This window comes from Solanum dulcamara, chromosome 4, assembly GCF_947179165.1.
Source record: "Solanum dulcamara chromosome 4, daSolDulc1.2, whole genome shotgun sequence".
NCBI lineage: Eukaryota > Viridiplantae > Streptophyta > Magnoliopsida > Solanales > Solanaceae > Solanum > Solanum dulcamara.
Window position 1 is genome coordinate 6,684,733 of NC_077240.1, and position 15,135 is coordinate 6,699,867.

Consider the following 15,135-nt stretch of genomic DNA (forward strand, 5'->3'; position numbering starts at 1 on the left):
AAAGCTAAAATAATTAGTTTTTTTCCTAAAAATATATTTTTGAAAACCTTTTTCGAGAAAAATACACTTAAAAACACTTCAAAAAAAATTAATCAAACACTAATTATTACTTAAAAGCTCTTTTTAAATGTATTGGTGAAACACAATTTGTTTTTCTCATAAAAAACTTTTTTTGGAAAACACTTTTTGAGAAAATACTTGTCAAAATAGGATGGTTTAAAAAATTTAACCAGGCTATAAGACTTTTATTAGGTGGAAAAAATAATTGATATTATTTTATTAAATGATAACTATTTTAGAATTTAGACCTTAGAATTTTACAGGAAAAAATGCACATTCTGAAAAGAAAAAAAATTCTGATTGTATCCTTGAATTCAGAAAAAAATTGTGAAGGACCAGAAGTCCTAAACTGAACGAAGGTGGCATAGAGTTGTGTAATTGAGGAAGATGAGGAGCAAACCAGCCGCTGTTTTCATGGCTTTTGGAACTAAAGGCGATATCTACCCTCTTGCCGTAACTCTCTTCCTTCTCCTCCTCGTGTTTTTTTTTTTTGTGTGTGTGTGCGCGTGTGTTTTAGTTATTGCAAATAATTGAAATTTATCCAAAGATTCAATTTTGAAATATTTTTTTGCCCCTTTACATTGTCTGTATGTCAATATTGAAATAGTTTCTATTTCTAGATTTTGTGCTGTACTGGTTTCTGTAGATACTGAAGCTGTAGGCACAAAGTTTTGGATTATCATCTAGTGCTAAATTTCATGACAGGCCTTGTGTATTTCATTCTCCATTGTCATTAGTCTTTGGGTTTTAATTAGAAATATTGCATGAATCATTAGTCGTTTACAATCATATTTTAATTAATGACTTGATGAATAGGCCATTGCTGCAGCGTTTGCTTGTGATCAGGAGCAATATCAAGTGGTTTTTATAACTCATTCAGCTCATGAGGTTAGCAAAAGAAGAACAATTCTTATTTGTTGCTTGTTATCACAATTTTAAGCAGATTTTGGCATACATAAATAGGACCCTAAACTTGGCTTCAAATTTTAAGTATGACATTTAACTTTCATAGTGCACAAATAAGCACTTTAACTATTCAATACTTGAACAAAAAAACACTCGAGTCCCAAAGCCAAAATGCGTGATATACAAACGCTTCTACATGGATTATTGAGCCACTCAGTGGCTGCCAACTAATTAAAGATTGTACACGTATTTTTAGAATTAAAAAAAAATTAATATACAAAGATATATATAAAAGGGATTCATCAAGGATATAATTGCCATTTCTACACTTTTTTACCGTTATGGGCCTCGAAACTTACTCCTGACGCGCGTGAATTGAATGTAGAACACGCTTTTTGCCAGGTGGTACTCAAATGGTTTTTTGTTTAAGTGTTTGATAGTTAAAGTGTCTACTTGTGCACTATAAAAGTTAAAAGTCAGACTTAAAATTTGAAGCCAATTTTAAGGTCCTATTTATGTATTATGCCGCAAAATTTTGACATGTTATTTTTCTTGCATGTTGTTTGTGTTCAAATAAAGTGATCTAGTTTGGTTTCAGCAAGCCCTGGAAAGAAACCCAAATAATTTAACCTTTAGGCTGGATAAGGCAGTCAAATTCCTTTTTTCTTTTAACATAAATATGTGAAATTTCAGAAAGTTGACACTGAATGCTTCAGAACTTTCTTTTATTTTCCTGAATCCTAACAGAACTTGAGGGTGCACTTGAGAGCAAATAAAGTTACTTACATACCAGTTTCATCGCCACCTGTTGTTTCCCCTCTTGAACATTATGGTATGTCGCTTTTATACAGCTTGATTATATTTATTCTTATCCTAATATCCATGAGTCAAGTACTGCATGTTGATCAGGTAACATGGAGTTATCTTTTTCTGCTCACAAAAGGGAAATTATCCAGAAGCATAGGTATGAGTGTACTTCGATCATTGAGGATATCTTTGGAGATGACTCAGTGGAGGGTGATGCTATTGCTATTAATTTCTTTGCTCTGGTAAATTCTGTTGCGTTTCATTGTTCTGTATCCCTTTTAATTTTGTTTTAGGAGAGGAGATTTCCTTTCGTCAAGATGAGCTTGGAGAGTCTATTCCCTTAGAAGGGTAGACAGTTTGGGGGAAGTGAATGTGGGGAAGGAATGAGGGTGTGAATTGCTTTCAATTATATGTATGGGAAGTAAAGTCATTGCCAATTATAGTAAAGTCACAATGCTTTATTTTTTTTTTACCCTATAACTTGAGTTCCAGGAAGGTTGGAGCTTTGCTGAGCTTTTTCAGGTCCGTTGCATTGTGGTTGCTCCTTATGTTGTTCCCTATAGGTAGCAAGAGAAATTTCTTAATTCCCTTCTTTCGATTACAATCTTATTGTCTTTACCTCTTTCTTCAAGTATGTATTAATTTACAAGTTACAACAATTTATGGCTCCTTTAATTTGTTAGTTGGTATACCATGGATTTGCTTCATATGGCAATGAACTTGATGAGCATCTCTCCATGAACTTCTTGTTCTGGACACACACATACTTTCTTTCTTATTAGTAAGGAAGACCTGTTTAAGAATATGAAGGCCAAGCATTTAAACTCATTAATACCTTATATGTAAAATATTCTCATCTTTCATCTGTTCATTCTGAAGAATCTTGGGCATTTGAAATTTCTCTAGTATCTGGACACTTGGGTTGGATATTAATGCAGAACCTGTACTGCTTGTTTGTCTGACTTTAAGCTCTTCTCATGCAATGTAGTGCTCCTTCATCATTTGAACGGCAATTTAGGAAAGAACATCCAGAGTTATATAACCATCTCCAGGAAGCTCCCACTGACAAGGTACTTGATGAATTCTGTAGCTACTTGGTATATTATCTTACTGACTTTCATTTGGAAAATCAGTTCCAATTTTCATCTAAAATGTACAGTGTTAATAGATGGACTTATGGCTGTGATTCTAGTAAAATCTTCCTACTATATTTCATATCCTGTGCCTGTGGTATAAGCTTCTTTAGTACTAATACCTGCTGATTGATTGTCAACTTTATTTCAACCCTGTAACAACGACATACCTAGTGGAATCCCACTAAGTGGGGTCTGGGGAAGGTAGAGTGTACACAGACCTTACCAACCCCGTATGGTTGTTAATGATATATAAGGCCTTCCCTTGCATTTAAGTCTTATTTACTTTGACTAAAGACAGCAATTGTATGAGTTGAGGTTTTTGCTGATAGTAGGTTGGCTGGAAAGATGTCATCCATTGGATGTGGCCACTTTTCTCTGAGGAGTGGGGCTCATGGAGAAGTCTGGACCTGAATCTGAGTGCCCTTCCTTTTACGGTGTGTTCTTTACTCCAGCCAATGACAATTTTCCTAAATCTTCCCTTCTAATCAGAGCATTGAACTTTGAGGATGGAATTCGCTCAGTTTAGATATTTTTCTTTAAGGGGCAAGCCAATCACTGAACCACGCGATTCTATTTTTCAGTTTATTTTATGATGCAATGATCAGGCTTTTGGTAACTGAAAACTGTGTAGAACTTATATTTTGCACAATCAAAACCAGTAGCCAATTCAAATTACCAGAACTGAACCCCATAAACTGAATTGTTTGGGTCACCGGGATTTTGGTAAAAGGAGAGTAGTGTTCCCTCTCCTATTGAATCTCTGTTAATTTTGTTGCTTCCTTGTATTTACTGGTTTTTCATTTGGATGCAGGACCCTGTAACAGGTCTTCCGACATTCCATGAGAGGCTTCCGTCTTCTCTACTATTGTAAGATAATTGTACCAGCTAAAAAGCATCATAGAACTATGGAACAATATAAAGTTCTAGAAGATAAGGGTAGGATAAATCCTAAAGGTGTAGAAACGAATTAATTTAGCCTTTACTAGCTTTTCTAAAATTTCTTCAAAAAGTGCTTTCGGATTGTGTCTTTCCGGTGATCTTGAGAAGTCCGTGGAAAGCTTACCAGAGATTTGGTGTTCTAAACAAAGGAACAAGGAAAAACTGTGTAAAGATGTATTTTTCAAAGTATTTCCAAATAGAACAAGTTGGTATTTTATCTTGACCTATAGCAATGCATCTTAATGTATATGTTTCCATGTGTCTATTTATTGTAACATGATAATTGTTATTGCACTTTCTGACATATTGTGACTTGATCACAGGTATGGATTTAGCAAAGATGTTGTTGAATGCCCTGGTATGGCTTATGATGAAATATCTATAGACATGGCTTAGGGTTTAGGATCTTCTTAGTTCCACGTGAAAATTTTCCTGGCACGAGAATAATTGCTTGAGTCACTGGGCTACTAAAATCAGATCCCATCATATTTAATTGCTCAAGTCATTTGACATTTATTTTAATATACTTGGAAGTTTTTCAAGAATCAAAACTTGGTTTAATAGTTGTTGGTTTAAATAATACTTAGTAGTTGTCTCCCAAACTCACTTGGCCCTGAATATTTAGCTGTTAATGAAGTTTTACAAGTTGCATTCTTCTGGTAATATAGTATATATTTCTCCATTTTGGTGATCTTTGACCTTTTGTAACATGACTACTTAGAATCTGTAGAACTGCGTGATTACTATTAAATTTTGAGTAAGATAGTGGTAACAGAATTGCAATAATATTGTTATAAAGAATTGAGTTGATGGTTCTGAGAATATATATCTCTGCCTTTTTTGTTCTTCTGAGTTGTAAAGTACATATTAGTTGAAAGCCACTTTGCTTTTTTATTTTAGGGTAAATCTAGCTATATTACAAATTCAGCTACACTATTGAGTTTAAGGCTACAAGCTTTCCGAACTTTGGACATGTAAGATAACCTAACTATATTCTTTTTATCGTGAGAAGGAAAAAATTGTTGAGCTGCCTGCTTTAGATGGTTTTGTCAATGCAAAAGGTTAATATGGAGGAAGCTGTATTGGTACTGCTGTTATACTGTTGTTATTAGGCTGATTAGTGAAAACCTATATATTAGGTTATTGGCCTTCAAAAGTGCGGGTTTGTGGCTTTTGGTTTCCTCCCCGGGAATGGCAGTTTTCATGCAATGACTGCACAGATATATCTGCATCGGTTTCTACAGGGAGTTCGAATAAACAAAACAAACTGTGTTCTATCCACCTCAGCTTGCAGCTTTTCATTGAATTTCCTGCTACAGAGCTGCCTATTTTCATAGGTCTGAGTTCAATTGGAAGGTAAAGTCCCATATTGACAAATTTATCTTCATGCAAATCTCTGTTCTTCTCTCACTATATAAGTTTTGAGGGACTATTGAGAACTCTTTCCCTGTCTGGAAGTTAGCTTGTGCTAACTGCTTATGTGCATTTCAAATGTCCTCTCTGTTTCTTCTTAAATAGAGCAAAGTAATTCTAGCATTAAATCCAATTTGGATATAAGAGGTTTATTTTGGTTTTTGTTGTTAGGTTTTGAGTTTGATTTTTTAATTGTCCCATCATCTTCTATGTCTTTTTGAAGATTAAAAATCACGGGCTGATTTTTTCCCCTGATAAGGTAAATCAATTTCATTAAAAGAGAGGTACACCTAAAGAGTAGAAAACCTACAATATAAGATGGTTTTCTACAAAAGATACCCAATTATCTTTACGACAAGAGAACTCATAAATGCATCAAAAGGAAATAAGGATAAGTGACTACTCCTTAACTTTACAAGATTCATCCCTACACCCTCAAAAGCTCTTCTTTCTCTCGACACGACCCACATCAATGTTAGTGGGGCAACACTCCCAGCCCTGCTTCTTCTCCTGCAGTTCCAGCTAAACATAAGATCCTTTACATTGCCTGGCATCACCAATACATTACAAACCATACCACAATTTCCCACCATACCTTGAGGCTCGAAGCAACCCGACAATGTAGAAGGAGGTGATCTACATTTTCACCTTCTTCCTTATACATAAAAACACCAACCAACATAAGTGACTTCCTCTTCCTCAAGTTCCCGGCTGTCAGAATCAATCCTCTCTCTGCTATCCATGAGAAACACACACTTTGCACGGTACCATAGGAATCCACACCGAGCTATGTGGAAAGGAAATCTCATCTCTAGTCAAAAGCATTTCATAAAAATCCCATTGTTTTCCACCCCCGTCTCCAATTGTCATGGGTAAGTTGTGAAACTTATTGTCTGTGAAGCCAACCCATCAAACTTTGGAAAAAAGACTGGTGAGTGGCAAATGGAAAACCTGTCTAAGGGAGGAAAGGAAGTTTTGATCAAGCGTATACTATTAAACATTCTAACTTATTACAGGCCATAAATTTCAGTTGGTGCTTCATGTACAAGAGTCAGGGGAAGACACGACGCTCACTGCAAGATCGCAAGCCAACTATGGTGTTTATAAAACAATGAAGGAAACAGTGAAAAGGAGTGATGCACAGTTGGACATGCAGCAGGAGGAGAAGCCGGGTGGATGAGATGTGCTGCTGACTTTCATGTGAATACTTTGGAGGAAGAGAGCTTTTAAAAAGGAAGAACAACATTTTGTTAAGTTTAGGGTTTGTCATTTATTTTTGCTATAACTTGTGGAACACCGACGAAGTTCCCATAGCCATAGATGGTTGAATGTTTTTCTTAGAAAACCATAATCTTGTTTAGGCTTTCTACTGTTTGGTATACCTCTTGTAAATTAGGTTTTTCCCCACAACATCAATACAATAATTACTTTCATAAACAAAATCACAAAATCGAGATAATGTTGTCTCTAAATTTTTGCAACTTGATTCATGATATTTTAATTTCATTCCTTAATTTTATGTTTTTAACATGTATGCTTTCTGAAGGACATAGTTGAATTTTGCTTAATTACTCTCTGTGCTATTGTTGAATATATACCTTCATATCATGAACTTGTCTCTGATTGTCACTGCAGCATGGGTTTCTTGAGGAACCCTCGTGCATTTCTTCGGGTGCTTGGAAATGCATTAGAAATATCAGGTAGCAGGTTTATTTTGTTCTCAGCTGGCTATGAACCTTTAGAAGCAGCAATTGACTCTTATGCCAAGGAAGCATCCTCTTGTCCGGAACAAACACAACGGAGTAATGAAGGAGTTTCTCTTTTTGGAGGCCGACTCTTTTGTTTCTCTGGGTATGTTCGTTATACTGGATCCACTTGGATTCTTAACAATTCTAATAGAGGGAATATTAGGTCTACCATTATTCTTTGGAGTATGTTTTGCACTTAACAATACTTAAAGTGTGTTTGGATTGGCTTATTTTAAGTGCTTTTAAGCCAAAATAGCTTTTAAGCATTTTTTTTTAGTGTTTGGGTGGATTAAAAAAGTGCTTATAAGCACTTGATTTAAGCTAAGATAATAAAAATAAGCCAAACATCATAAGTAAGGATTTCTAACTTATGACTTTTGGCTTATAAGCCAAAAAGTCAATCCAAACAGGCTCTTAATCTTTAATCTCCATGTTTAGGATTCAAACTTAAAGTTTGGAAGCTATTATTAGAAACATCCTATACAATTGTTCTGGTAACTGAGATCTGGTTGTCTTTCTCCAAGTTCCGTCCCATACAACTGGCTGTTTCCAAGGTGTGCTGCGGCAATTCATCATGGTGGAAGGTTGGATGTCTTCCATTTCTCTCTCTCTCTCTCTCTCTCTCTCTCTCTCTCTCTCTCTCTCTCTCTCTCTCTCTCTCTCTCTCTGTGTGAGGAGTTATGCTGTTGACCATTGTGCACCTTTTCTTGTTATTAATGCATTTGCTTTCCTTTGGGTCTCAATATCACCAGTGGATCCACGGCTGCTGCTTTACTGGCTGGAGTTCCTCAGGTCTGTTTCATTGTTGTTTCTGCAACTTATGGCAATCTCTGCATCCTATCAACCCCTTGTTAGTTCTAGAAACAATTTTGTGTTTTTGGACATAAAGACTTCGTATGGTTTTTTAGTTTATGTGATGGACAGTGTGAGAGTGCCTTCATCTGGACCTTGGCATGAAGAAATTGCAAACCTGAAAGCAAACCTGAAAGCAATTCATTGTCTGAGAAACTTGGCATATTTAGGAAGAATCTTGATTCCTTTTTTTTCTTTATAAGGTTGCAGATCTGCGGAATCTGCATTTGACTACCATCTTATTTATAATTTTGTAGTAAGTCATTCTTGCTGGAGAGAGGTCAATTCAGAGAAGTCATTCATACATAAATATGCCCTTTAATTTGGCCTCATTTCACATTTATGCCGTCCAACTTTGGGTGTGCACAAGTTGACATTAAAACTTGTATAAAATTGAACAAGTAGACACATGTGTCCTATATGGCACAATACACGTAGGATGCCATGTAGGACACAAAATTGTCATGTAGGACGAATGTGTCTATTTGTTCAAGTTTTGGATAGTTAAAGTGCCTACTTGTACACTAGTAAAGTTAGAGGTCATAGTTACCAGTTGAAGCCAAGTTAAGGGTCATATTTATGTATTATGCCATAAAATTTTCACCTAGCACAGGAGATTGCATATTGATTTTTAGCAAAATTATCATATGTTGTATAAATAGCTTAATTTGTCAGTTTAAAATTTAAAGAACATAGAGAACTTAAATTATTGTATATTGGTATGAGACTGATCTAAATGAAGCGAAATGGATAGTGAAGATTCATATAGCAACCTGAATTAGTTTGGGATTGAGGTGTAGTTGTTGTTAGTTGTTGTAATATATTGATTAAACTGAGAAAGGAAGCTTGGAAAGATTAAGAGTGTCTAAGTTGAAATTTGGCACCATCATGTACATGCGCTCACCTAGCCTATAATTGCATTAAAAGTTGGATGTATATTTTTATAGACTGTCAAGAAGATGCCATGGAATGTTTCGATTGATGTGGTGCGATATGGTTGATGTTTGATGCCACGATTTTAGTTCAGTGAATGTAAAAGGTCGGTAATTGGTGCAAATTCTTCTACATAATGTCTGCTTAATGTAATGACAGGTGATATGCCCGTTTATGCTGGATCAATTCTACTGGGCAGAGAGGATGTATTGGCTTGGTGTTGCCCCTGAGCCACTGAAAAGAGAACACTTGGTGCCAGATAAAGATGAGGATCTCTACATCAAGGAAGCTGCAAACATGCTTGTGAGGGCGCTGGAGTATTCACAGTCTTCTGAAGTCAAAACCCGCACTTTGCAGATATCTAATAAATTGTCTAATGAGGTAAGATCAATTCCTGATGACGAATAAACACAAGGTCCTTCTATAATCCTACATAGTAGTAGCTTTCAATGCTGCTGCCTGTCAACACTTTCAAATAGATGTTACCTATTATATATGTTTAACTCTTTCTGCATATGTACAAGTGGTTTGAGCTAAAAGTAATGAGTTCAACTAGACTCGCCCTATATCTACCTCTGGCTGCTGCTATTGCTAATGCTGTTATAAAGCTACATTAAAGTATCATTTGCATTCTAACTGCTACTACAATTAAGAAGAGTAATAGGCAGTGTCTTTCACTTCAGTTTAACAGTGAGATTGCTAATATCTTTCTTGGTTTTGGAAAATATCCAGGATGGAGTATCGGAAGCAGTTCATCTCATTAAGGAAGAGCTAAAAAGTTGTTGATGATACTAGTGCTATTTTTTTCTCGTCTTTTGGATAGAGGATGATATTAGTACTGGAATTTTTTTCTTCCTTTTTAACAATTTAACGGCATTTCATCAGTTTTCATCTGGGCTTTTTCTCTTTTTCTTTAAAACTTTTGTAGACACCCCTTTGCTTGATAATTGAACTATAGCATTATATTAAACTGTAAATTTCTTATTTTCCATGCTATTACTATTCTTGATTGAGTGAAAAGATGATCACTTGGACTTGTTACATATTAACTCTCGTCCATGGAATTCATGTTTTATAATCAACATCAGGTTCAGTAAAGAGAAAAAAGTTTATAAATGACAGATTCGAGGCCGAAACAGAGTGCAAAAAGAATTATAAAAAGGGACGCCCACCGTGGGGCTCGAACCCACGACCACAAGGTTAAGAGCCTTGCGCTCTACCAACTGAGCTAGACGGGCTTTGTTATAAGTTCTATTGCGAGCAATGATCAAGACAGTAAAACATAAAAGAAGAATAAAATCTAGAGAAAATAACACTTATACTCCAAAAAGGAAAAGTATTTACCCTTATTATTCCATTACTTTCATACCCCATTTTTATTTTAAAATTAAAAAAAATATATTTTTAAATTCGCATGTTGATGTCAGCACTCATCCTACATGATACCAATTGAGTATCACAAAGGATTAAGCTCAGTCATATATGATACGAAGATGGTATCAATACATCGAGGATTATCACAAAGAATATATTTACTAACTAGTTTAATTAATAAGATTGTGATTTTAATGTTGTTCTCTTAATTGTTTTATTTTTATTTCTTAAAAAAGGAGCTCAATCTTATATGATACCGATGGGGTATCAATACACCGACAGAGTATCACAGAGAATTAAGCTCAATCCTATATGATATCGATATGGTGTCAATATACCGATGGAATATCAGAAAGGATTATTTCATAACAATGACGATGATGTCATCATGACGTCATGAGCGAAACTAAAAGGGAGAAAGTATGGTAAGAGAAAAAATAGTCTGAGTCATGAGTCTATTAAGGATAAATAGTGTGGATTGGATTCAATTTGAATAAATAATTTTACAATTTGTAATTTTCCCTAAAATTTATTATCATGCTAAAGCTTCAACAAATGAATGCTCCTTGTTTAAGAACTATGTGCTTTCTTAGATATCCTACAAATGATATTAAAGATCTTGAGTTTAATTTTTTGGAATGAAAAAAAAAATTATATTAAAAATGAATTCTCAATGCTCGCATTCAGATTAAGTCAAGGTTTTAATATAGATATCTAATATTGAGAAATCAAAAAGGAAAAAACAATTGTAGAAAGAGTTCTAAATTTATATATTGAGGATTTTCGCCAAACTAATTAGAGTCAAATTAATGGAGTAGAAACGGCAAGTTTATCTAAAATCAATTGTTGGGTTGGTGGGTCAAATAAAGGGTGAAAAAGCAGTTTCACTTTTTGAAAGGTCAAAGAGTTTAGATTTAACTGACACAATAGTGGTCCATAGGTCACTTAAATTCAATTCTATCTCTTGAACTATTACTTATTTCTTCTCTCTTTATATTTATTTTAAAATCCAATAAATCATTTTGGTAGGAAAGTTTCACTTTCAAGTAAAGCGTTTTCTACTAAAAATAAATTTATTCTCATAATTCAAATTTATAACATTTAATTTTATTTCGTTTTAGTATAAGCTTTTAAAAATAATGAAATCATTCACAAGTGATCTATCAGATAAAAGTAAGAGAAAATAATGGTAACTTGCCAAAAAAATATATTCAAATTTCCCCTCCTACTCCCACTTTCTCTATCTAGCTAAATTCCACTGAGGCAGAAAAAAAGTACATAAAATTAAAATAATCCCGCAAACCTGCAATTTCTTTTGACCTTTTACTAATTTAAACTATTTAATAGGCCCTCTTTCTTGACAAATAATGTTCACATCCCATTTCTAAGTCCCGTCTGACCGCAAGTTTCAAAATATTTTTACCAAATTATTCTTGGGAGATATTTTATTGAAATTGCACCATACGTTGAGCCTCAAATTTTTTTAAATACTGATGAAATTTTAAAAAATATTATTTTATATTCGTAAGTTTTGAAAATTATTAAAAATATCATAAGTTTGTGTTATCCTTTTATAATAAACATATGTAATTAAAAAAAAAAACTTATAACATAATTGATAACAATCAACAACAATAAAATAGCATTTTAGGCAAGAGCAATACATTAATCGAATTAAAAATAAATTATTATTTTTTTCAAATCTTGTCACTCAAACTATTCTTTTCCGAAGAAGTTAATACCTAACTATTCTTTTATAAAATCTTGGTCGAGTATATTAATGGAGTAAATTGATAGATAAATACTAGTTATAATTAATAAATGATTGGTGTTTTTATAAAATATAAAAATTTAAAGTTATTTTTAAATTTTTAAAACTTCCCAAGTTCTAAATTATTTTTTAGAACTTGAGAATTTGAGAATTTTACTAAAAATATTTATCAAATAATAATAAATTGTATGAACAAACATAAGTTTTCAAAATTTTTCAAGTACAAACGATACCTAAATATAGTGGGTCGGTAGTCAATATTGAAAATTGAATGCCTTATTTTCAATTTTATACGTACGATCTGTAGATTGTCTCTTCACCAATGCATCTTTTCTTTCTTATTTTTATGAATTTAAGTTGTAAAACTTCTTTGAATAAACTATTTTTTATATTTTTTAAAAATAAAATATACATATTTAAAAATTACACGAAAGGAGTACATGTCAATGGGACTGAATAAGTTTTCAAAAAAAAAAATGAAAAAAACTGTTTAATTCCTCAAAAAAGTATCACCTTCACAAAAAATGGGACGGATCAAAGGAGTTATCATTAATGTTTTATCATAAAAAGATAGTATTGATCTAATTGTGTAAATATATTATATATCGATGGTACATCAAAAACCAATTAGGATGGTCATCGGTCATGAGATTTTGTTCAAACAATATATTTGTATTTAAAAAAAATATTAAATTTAAAATTCATAAAATTGGATTTCTAATTTTGACTCCGACCCGACCCCTTCTCTTATTTTCTCGACAGTGGACCTACACTGCATACTGCTTGACCAAAAACAGTAAAGAATCCAAAGGACCACCATCATAATTTTCTCTATAAAATGGGAGCTATCCTTGCAAAACAAATACACACTCATAATTATTGTTTTACTCTTAATTTGATCGATTTAATTAGTGTGTTTTAAATTTGGTCTGGTCAGGGAAGAAGCAGTGCAATGGAAATGAAAATGAAAGTGTTGTTAATGTTGTGTGTTGTGGTGATCATTATTCAAAGTGAAGTGGTTCATGCTGCTGTGTACAACGTTGGAGATTCTGGTGGCTGGACTTTCAAGACTGTTGGTTGGCCTAAAGGCAAACGCTTTAGGGCTGGTGATATTCTTGGTAAGTACTCTTTTTTATATCACCTCACTTCACCAGTTAACTTTTGGATGGATTTAATATACATATATACGAAAGTTTTATGTGTTTATTCGGATCTAGTAGTTATAATTCATAGTATATATGCAGAGGAGATTCACCTTTATATTTATCATCTATTTTATTAATTTTTGCTTGTATTGTAAATATTTTTCATGTACAATAATTAAGTACTACAAATTTTGAGCAAAGGTATCATATATGAACTCTTGCCTAATTAATCCTACCAAAATAAGTGTTTTGTTTTCTTTTTAAGTTTTGTCCCATAATGTTGACTGGTTTTTAATGGTCACCCTAAAACATATAAAGAACTACTAACCAAGTCTTTTGATTACTTTGATTGTTCTACGACCACTCAAAATTAGCCGGTTGGTAGAGAGTGTATTATCAAAAAGAGAAAAGGCTCAAATATGTCATGAAATTTATATGTATTCGTTAAAAGTTTGATTCATTTATCTCATTATCGTTTGAGAAAAGGCTTATCTATGTCATTATTTGTTAAGTTCGATCGCATATTTGAACCTTTTTCATTTTAAAAAATAATTTAGTTAATGAAGTGGCCGAATCATAATTGATCACATGTACAAAATAATTTTACAAAATGAAAAATATTTTTAGTTTACAAATAATGGCATGGATGAGCCTTTTCTCAAAGTTTAATGGCATATTTGAGCCTTTTTACTAACAAAAATAATGCATTAGTTTTATGTATTACTAATACTTTATTTGGTACATTTTTTTTTATGACATGTATATCTAATATTTGCATTAGTTATACATTCTGTTGTGTATTAATGTGTATATTACTAATATCATAAATTTTTCAGTATTAATAATGCAAAAGAATTTAGTGCATGCATTAGCATGATTAAAGACTCAATTATCCTTCATTAGCTCTTTTTACCTCTTTTCCATCATAATTGTTGAGAATATTTTTATAAATAATTTTTTTTATATAATGCATATTATTTTTAATATACAAAATTAAATAATATATAAAATAATTTATATATAATTAATTAATAATACAAATATTTCAATAATATAAATATTACTGAAATATTTTATTTAATATTATTTTTATTCACCGGACCAAATCATACTTGACTTTGGTATAATAGCAGTCAGTGACTAATAATAATGATTCTTTGAGGCACATATTTGAGTGCTGTAACGTTATTGCGTTTTACTGATTCTTACACCTACCAATAGTACTTTTCCCCAATATGGGGTCCATTGAGAGACATGTTTTATAATTACATGTAACGCATTTATTTTTTCAACGAATTCTGATTTCGTGTCAGACGCAATTATTTCACTCACAATTATTTCATCAACTGATTTATACATCGTTGTGGTTGTAGCATTCAACTATCCGTCAGGCGCGCACAACGTGGTGGTGGTGAACAAAGCTGGATATGATAAGTGCAGCACACCAAGAGGCGCAAAAGTGTACACCAAAGGGGGTGACAAAGTAAAGCTAGTGAAGGGACAGAACTATTTCATCTGCAATTTTCCTGGTCATTGTGAGTCTGGAATGAAGATTTCTGTCTTTGCCATGTGAAACTAGCTAATTAATCCTACTGTTGCTACAATATTTAACTTAAAAAGTATCTAAACTTTCTATCATTTCACTACGTTGGTGTACTAGTACTACTACCATATATAATATGGCAAATAATGGATTCATATGAACTTTTTGCGACTTCTATATTAGATTTTTCGTCTCTCAATAAAGTTATTTTATATTTGTACCGGTGAAATGTAACAAGTACTTCGATATCTACCCCTTAGAAGTCAGAGGATGAGGACTTGGACTGATCATTAAAGCTAGAAGTTAAGTGATGAAAATTTCTATATTAAATGAGCATCTTATTAAAATATTTGTTTCATATTACTTTGATCACTTACTAAATTAAGATAAAATAAATTATACCTTCCGTCCCATATTAGATGCGTAGCTTATTAAAAACATTTGTCCTATATTATTTGATCACTTACTAAATCAAGATAGAATTATTTTTTTATTATTTTACCTCTAC

General features: G+C 32.9%; 2 protein-coding genes and 1 non-coding gene across 4 annotated transcripts; 2 read left to right on the forward strand and 1 right to left on the reverse strand.

Annotated features, from left to right (window-relative positions):
• Positions 1-306: 306 nt before the first annotated feature.
• Positions 307-9,778, forward strand: LOC129885824 (sterol 3-beta-glucosyltransferase UGT80B1). 2 transcript variants are annotated; one of them, XM_055960260.1, is made up of 15 exons: positions 307-513; positions 877-948; positions 1,714-1,798; positions 1,876-2,015; positions 2,266-2,336; positions 2,762-2,843; positions 3,242-3,343; positions 3,721-3,776; positions 4,172-4,206; positions 4,988-5,204; positions 6,897-7,112; positions 7,534-7,593; positions 7,762-7,801; positions 8,954-9,175; positions 9,527-9,778. In XM_055960260.1, exons 1-15 carry the CDS (start codon positions 448-450, stop codon positions 9,578-9,580), a joined length of 1,518 nt encoding a protein of 505 aa, XP_055816235.1. In that variant the 5' UTR covers positions 307-447; the 3' UTR covers positions 9,581-9,778. The 2 variants fall into 2 exon arrangements, with proteins under 2 accessions (XP_055816235.1, XP_055816236.1); XM_055960261.1 differs by lacking the exon at positions 2,266-2,336 and having other exon boundaries at positions 308-513; positions 1,876-1,930.
• A 181-nt stretch (positions 9,779-9,959) lies between these two features.
• Positions 9,960-10,032, reverse strand: TRNAK-CUU (transfer RNA lysine (anticodon CUU)). The gene has a single exon. It is a non-coding gene; the product is annotated as a tRNA-Lys (tRNA).
• A 2,764-nt stretch (positions 10,033-12,796) lies between these two features.
• On the forward strand, positions 12,797-14,788 carry LOC129884594 (basic blue protein-like). The gene is made up of 2 exons (XM_055958878.1): positions 12,797-13,057; positions 14,458-14,788. The coding sequence occupies exons 1-2, from the start codon at positions 12,892-12,894 to the stop codon at positions 14,655-14,657; spliced, it is 366 nt and encodes a 121-aa protein (XP_055814853.1). The 5' UTR covers positions 12,797-12,891; the 3' UTR covers positions 14,658-14,788.
• The last annotated feature ends 347 nt before the right edge of the window (positions 14,789-15,135 follow it).